Raw genomic sequence first — 7,500 nt, forward strand, 5'->3', positions numbered from 1 at the left:
ATAGAACAAGAAATAATGTGTTCAGACTTATAGGAAGGTGCTGGCTCCCAAATGAATAGGAAATGAGGAGAGTGGACTAAGTATTCAGGTTAGTGCTGAGTCATTAGGGAGCTGTAAAAGATTATACAAATTTATGGACGGTGATGAGATATAGAGAGGTAGGTATGTTTCTGGATCTCTCTCTCTCTCTCTCTCTCTCTCTCTCTCTCTCTCTCTCTCTCTCTCTCTCTCTCTCTCTCTCTCTCTCTCTCTCTCTCTCTCTCTTCCAATAGTGGTAAAGAGAGGTGTGTGTGTGTGTGTGTGTGTGTGTGTGTGTGTGTGTGTGTGTGTGTGTTTTCTTTTTCTTACTAACTCTACGTGTGCGTGTGTTTTTTTTTTAATGTTTTGCTGCCTGTTTTATTTTTCTACTATTTTGCCATTATAATTATTAGTATTATCATGTATTGTCCTTGTTTCTTTTCCTTTCTTCTTATTTCTCTCTCTTTTTTTCCTGTTTTATTTCTTTTCTTGTCTTTTCACTTACACAAAGACACACACACTCACCCACCCACCCACATACACACACTCACACACACACACATACAAACACACACAAACACATACACTAACACACACACTAACACACACACACACACACACACACACAGTTCCCTTTTGCAGAGTACAGAAGGAAGGAAGGAAGGAAGGCAGGAAGGCAACACCTCTCAAGACACACCTGCAGAAATACTACCTAATTATCTGCAGTTCCGTCTTGTGCCTGTGATAATAGTGACAATTTTCTCGTAAAGGTGAAGCGATACTAACAAGTGTTTTTCGTTTGTTCTTTCCATCCTTTTTCCATCCTTTCCTTCTTCCCTTCTCTTCCCTTCCCTTCCCTTCCCTTCCATTATCTCCCCTCCTCGTTTTTCCTTCTCTCTCTTATCTCTCTCGTTTCACTTTTATTCAATCTTCGTTACGTGTGCTCTCTCTTTCTTTTCCTGTTTCTTTTATGTCTTCGTTTTATTACCCCTTGGCACGCTTTCTTCCTTTGTTTCTTTCTGCTTCTCCTCTTTCCTCCTTTATCTTCTTCCCCGTTTTTTTTTTTATACATCCCTTACAATCACTCGTTGTTATCTTATCGTTTATCTGAATTTTTACTTTTTCTTTTCCTTCGGTCTTTCTATACTCCGCCATTTTCTTCGTTTCCTACACCCTGATACTCCTTTACCTTTCTCTGTACTATCCTTTATGTTCTCTCCTTACCCATTTTTACATCACAATCCATCTCCTCCTCTTCACACCATTATTTATCTCCTCCTACTCTTCTGTCTCTCGTTTTCGCTATTCCTTTTCCCCTCTCTCACACCATCTTTCCCTACCACCACCACCACTGCCACCTATTTCATTCCGTTCTCCTCCTCTCCTTTCCTCTCATCTACCACCACCACTTCTCTGTACACTCCTCACTCGGTTCTTCACCTCAACCGCCACCACCACCACCGTGCCCTTCCCTTCCCTGCTGTAGGAGGCTCGAGAAGGCCGTCCCAAAGTTCCATGGCGTCCAGCTCGGGTGACTTGCGGGAGGGGAGAATGCATCACTATCTTTACCTACGGGCGCCCAACTACTCGCTCACCTCAGAGACCAACACTACCACCACGGGCACCTCTGACTCTTCGCCGCGGACCCCTAAGAGCGCCGAGCAGCTCCTGGCGGTGTACTCGGTGCCAGAGGTAAGGGAGATTGAAGTCTGGGGGAGAGAATGCGGTTGTAAGTTTTGGTGTTCGTGTGTGATGCTGTATAGAGAGGGAGGGAGGGAGGGAAAGAGAGTTATTGTGTGTGTGTGTGTGTATAGTAATAGTTTTTGATAAGGAAGGGACTTGTGTGTTCCTGTATGTGTGTTTATCAAGAGGTTTTTTTTTAGTTTTTATAGTAATGGTGGTGATAGATTTATGAGGATTAGTTCATATAGTTGTAATAGTTGTTGTTTTCGTTGTTTTCGTTGTTATTATCATTGTTGTTGTTGTTATTGTAGACTTGTTGAGTGGATGTGTTTGTGTGTATGTCGGTGGATGCATAGTGTGTGTGTGTGTGTGTGTGTGTGTGTGTGTGTGTAGGGTTGGTGTATACTGTACATATGTGAGAAGGCTAGGGTTGTGTATAGGTGTCTCTGCCTGTCTGTCTGTCTGTCTGTCTGTTTGCTTGTCAGATCCTAATTTCTTTTCTTTGATTCATTTTCTGTGTTTTTCACGATCTCTCTCTCTCTCTCTCTCTCTCTCTCTCTCTCTCTCTCTCTCTCTCTCTCTCTCTCTCTCTCTCTCTCTCTCTCTCTCTCTCTCTCTCTCTCTCTCACATTGTATGGAGTGATTAACGACATTGCCTTCTCCGATTCCTTTTATTCTCGTTTTTTCCAGTTCTTCCTCCCTTCGTCCCTTCCTTCCTGCCTCCTCCTCCTCCTCCTCCTCCTCCTCCTCCTCCTCCTCCTCCTCCTCCTCCTCCTCCTCCTCCTCCTCCTCCTCCTCCTCCTCCTCCACCTCCTCCTCCACCTCCACCTCCTCCTCCTTCTCCTACTCCTCCTCCTCCTCCTCAAATATCTGATCTTCCTTACAGATGAAAGAAGCAGAAAAAGACTTTATTCCAGGCCCACAGAACAACACACACACACACACACACACACACACACACACACACACACACACACACACACACACACACACACACACGAGCAAGCAAGCCAGCAAGCAAGCAAGCATGGATAAAAGCCAAAAGTAATGTTAGAGCTGCCGTAGTGATAACAGTATCTACAATAATGATAATAGTGATAATAATGATAATGATGATAATGATAATAAAACAGACTACATATAATTACATAGACACTCTTAAAAGCAGCATGCTACACTCTTAAGTCACTCAAAGTCGTAGCATTTGTACTACTGCCACCACCACTACTTATAAGAAGGTAATGGTATACTAATGTACTGTAATCATTGTTACTACTATTTATTTACAAGTTTTTTTTTTCATAAGTATGCGTGCAACTTTACTATTAATACTAATCTTGTCATTTTTCTCCTCTTTAAGTAGGCAGATGTGGTACTTGTAGTTACTTGTAGATCGTGTGAGTTTTTTTTTTATTATGTATCTGTTGTTGTTGTAGTTGTTGTTGTTATTGTTATTATTATTATTATTATTATTATTATTATTATTATTATTATTTTTTCATTCATGTTTTTTTTCTTGGTACATATATTGTTATTGTTAGAATCACAAGAAACTGTGTGTGTGTGTGTGTGTGTGTGTGTGTGTGTGTGTGTGTGTGTGTGTGTGTGTGTGTGTGTGTGTGTGTGTGTGCGCGCGTGTGGTTGTTGGGGATGTTTTAATGTTACAAGATAGACTACTGTACACTACTGCTGCTATAATTACTGTTACTAATACATGCTTCACTGTCACTTTTCCTACTGCGATTGCTACTACTACTACTACTACTACTACTACTACTACTACTACTACTACTACTAGTACTTACTACTACTACTACTACTACTACTACTACTACTACTACTACTACTACTACTACTACTACCACCACTACTACTACTACTACTACTACTACTACTACTACTACTACTACTGCTACTGCTACTGCTACCACTGCCACTGCACCACTACTGCTGCTACTACTGCTGCTACTACTGCTGCTGCTGCTACTGCACCACTGCTGCTACTACTACTACTACTACTACTACTACTACTACTACTACTGCTACTACTACTACAATTTCACAGTGGTTTCATTGCGTAGTTACTGATACGCTTCGTGTGTGTTAAGTGTATTGGTAGTCGCTGCTAAGTTCTTTTAATTGAGATTAGCATTGTTATCATCATTATTATTATGATTATTATTATTATTATTATTATTATCATCATCATCATCATTGGCATTATCAGAATTCTCATTTTTATTACCGCAGTAGTTTTTTGCCAGCCTGGGGACACGTGTGAACAATCATTAAAAGACTAATTATTGTCTGTCTGGTAGAATAAACAGCAGTAAGCTCCTTGCTGCTTATGTGCTACATTAAAAGTGTATCTACTCACCTCGTGCGCTAATTTTTGCCTCACAGTTCCTTTGTGACTCTTGACTCATTTTTCAGTTAACGCCGCTCTCTGATTAAAATGAAGTGTGAGACTCGTGTTAATATTTGGTCTGAGTCGCTTCAAACATGTAATCGTGATGGAAGGGTTTTCTATAATAAAACTTCTTGTGTTGAGGCAGTGACACCACGCTAATAATGATATTTTCGTTTTGTGGGAGTAAATGTTATGGAAAACTCACTGCAACTTGCCAGAGTTAGTTAGTGTACTATTTCAATTCCTGGTCGTGCCATCGTCTCATCTCCACCAGCTTTGACAGAATGAAAGGCGTTTCCGTGATGATAATTGTTCAGTAGCCATCACGTGTCATCAAAGGGGAAAAAAGAAACATAAGAACTCAATTAATTAAGTCCTGACGAGAGAACAATTCATTGAAGAATGCTTGGTAAGCCTTACTTTGTGTTGTGAGTCCCACCTACACCTCTCGCAGCACATGTTACTGTGGAGGGGTGCAGCACAGTTTAACCCCTTCAGTACCATGACGCGTTTTCATATTTATTCTACTTACTATTTGGTGATTTTATACAGCTTTAGATACTTTTGTTTGGATTGAAATAATGAAGACTCTGGCCAGTAATCTTCTGGCCTCCATAGACCCATAGACTCTTCCTAAACTAAATAAAATCGTCCAATGATACCCAAACTCGTGGTAAAAAATGCTCCCCAGTATTGAAGGGGTCATGCTGATCTCAAAACAGTGCTTTCGCTCCATATAACATCGCAAATACAAGTCAATAAAGATACTCATGATAAACTACTGAGCTTCATAAGTTAACGTGCTTGTATCAATATTCCTGGATTGATTTTCGTGTTAACATTACATGATTTACACTTTTGGGAATTTCTGCGAGTCGGGAAGAAGAGTCGCCGTGTGAAGCAGCACCTGGCCTTCCCGTCCCGTGGCTGGAGGCAAACTGCTGTGTGGTGCGGCGATCTTTGGTTGTGTCTCATACAATGCCTTGTCATGTTTGTTTCTTGTGCAGGACTTTTTACTGAGAGAGAAAGAGAGAGAGAGAGAGAGAGAGAGAGAGAGAGAGAGAGAGGGAGATAGTATGTATATGTTTTTAAGAAAGTTATTTGTCAAGGAGTTCTACGGTTATGGTTGGTATCGTTATTATTATTGTTATCATTATTATTGTTATTATTATTATCATTATTATTATTAATATTATTATTATTATTATTATCATTATTGTTATTATTATTATCACCATCATTATCATTATTACTATTATTATTACCATGGTTTTTACTGTTGTTATCATTTCGGTATTGTTTTTGCAGGCCGAGACAGTATTGTTTAGTAGAGGCAGTTGCTGAGACGCCGTTGCATGATGTTTACTATTCTAGAGTTTCCTTCGTGCACACTCACACCAAGGGGTCCCACCTCTTTGTGTCGGTGTCTGTTTTGTATGTGTGCGTGTGTGTGTAAGTACGTCTACTGCCTGAAACTGCCTCGCCTCGCTGCGTGTCGCCGCGGTCTGCTCCCTTCTCCTTACTCTCTCTCTTCTTCAGTAATTTTTTTTACGAATTTTGGTGAGCGTAGAGTGGAGAGAAATGTACTCTTGTTAGACTACTTATTGTCTTTTCAACCCTGGACCACTTTTATTTAATATATATTCTATTGGTATTTTATTAGCAACTTCGTGCTAGACACTTTGTTTCTAACTAATTGAGCTGCAGGTTAACCGTCCACTATTGCTCTCCCTCACCCAGACGCCTTACTGTTCTCTTGCCTATATTTGTTAAGTGTCTTGAACGCTACATGCTCACAAGGCTTTCATGATCTAATCCCAGTTAATATACGCGGTCAAATAAGAACATACACAAAAAATAAGAGAATATACGAGAAACTTTCAGGCCAACACGTGGCAATGCCTGTGTTATGCATACTTACCTGTCCCCACCTCTCATCTGCATTCTCAATTTTGTCTAGTCTTCCCTGAAACCTCCCTAATTACTCGTCACTAACTGTGACAATTGAGTCTATTACATTCAGTGAGTGAAGGCCCTCAGTCAGTTGTTGCAGAATTGACAATCCCGCGAGCCACCACCAGCGCGGCGCGGCAGCTCCAGGCGCCCTAAACACTGGCACAGGCCATGACCTTTTTTGATCTAGTGTGGTAATGGAACTAGTTTTTCCATTTATATATATTTCTAATACGTAACCATTATTTTTTACTAATCACTAGTGGCAGAGTCCCTCTCTTTCTTTCTCTCAGTCTCTTGGATGACAATTTTTCTACCACTACTCCTACTACCCCTAGTTTTGATTACCATCTTGTCTCTGACTTTTATAGAGCTGATGATTACATTTCCTGTGGCGGTGCTTTGAATTGATTTGTTCCTTTTATACATACATGCATTTATTCCGTTCTTTTTTTTAGCCTTTTGGTGACTTAGCTTTAGCGTTGCTTTACTGAGAGGATCCCGGGGTTTGCATGACAGGCCGCCTCCCCCGAACCACCACCGTGCAAACCACCACCACCACCACCTCCCAACCAGCCCTCCACCTCCCACTCCACCGCCGCCTCCACCGTCGAGGGGCCGTGACAGGTGGGCTGGGCACATCTACACCCCCTCCACTCCGCCCTCCCAGCCTCTACACTTTACTCTGTCCACCTCCCTTCCTTCCTATGGTGTACCCTTCTCTTCATCTCACACCACACACCCTACATTTTCTTTTACTCTTTTCGTCTTCTCCCAATTTCGTTTTGTTCTCCTTTTTTTTTTCTACTGTTTGATTGATTCCTTTTTTCATATCTTCTTTTCTTCTTTTTTTTTCTCATGTATTTATTTTCTTCCGATTTCTTTTTTTATATTTTTGTTCGTCGTATCTATTTTTTTTCCCTTCTGTCTCATTCTTCTTCCTAGTTATTGATGATTCTCTCTCTCTCTCTCTCTCTCTCTCTCTCTCTCTCTCTCTCTCTCTCTCTCTCTCTCTCTCTCTCTCTCTCTCTCTCTCTCTCCATAGATATGATACGCACATGTTAGTTGGGAAATACAATAATATTGTCCTCTTACCACCGACCTCCCTCCCTCCCTACCTCCCTCTCTCTCCCCTCCTCCCTCCCCCCGCTCTCCCCTCCGTTCTTCTTTCCTTCCATTCCTCCCCCAAAGCCAACAGGTCAGCTACTGGTTATTCTTCTTTTGTGTTTCTCCTCCTCCTCTTCCTCCTCCTCCTCCTCCTCCTCCTCCTCCTCCTCCTCCTCCTCCTCCTCCTCCTCGTTGTATTGGTGTATGTCTTTTACAAACCATTTGAATATACGCACACACATAAATGCATAGCCTACATATATATATATATATATATATATATATATATATATATATATATATATATATATATATATATATATATATAT

At 41.1% G+C, this 7,500-nt stretch overlaps 1 protein-coding gene across 4 annotated transcripts in view; it reads left to right on the forward strand.

The window, feature by feature from the left end:
- Positions 1–7,500, forward strand: part of LOC123518040 — a 51,379-nt gene that overhangs the window by 37,700 nt on the left and 6,179 nt on the right. For 2 of the 4 annotated variants that reach the window (XM_045278572.1, XM_045278571.1), the window contains one exon: positions 1,505–1,710. In XM_045278572.1, coding sequence (XP_045134507.1) covers positions 1,505–1,710 — 206 coding nt within the window. Of the gene's footprint in view, positions 1–1,504; positions 1,711–6,522; positions 6,692–7,500 lie in introns of those variants that run through there. The other 2 variants (XM_045278574.1, XM_045278573.1) reach the window with 2 other exon arrangements.

The sequence above is a fragment of the Portunus trituberculatus genome, chromosome 43 (assembly GCF_017591435.1).
Source record: "Portunus trituberculatus isolate SZX2019 chromosome 43, ASM1759143v1, whole genome shotgun sequence".
NCBI lineage: Eukaryota > Metazoa > Arthropoda > Malacostraca > Decapoda > Portunidae > Portunus > Portunus trituberculatus.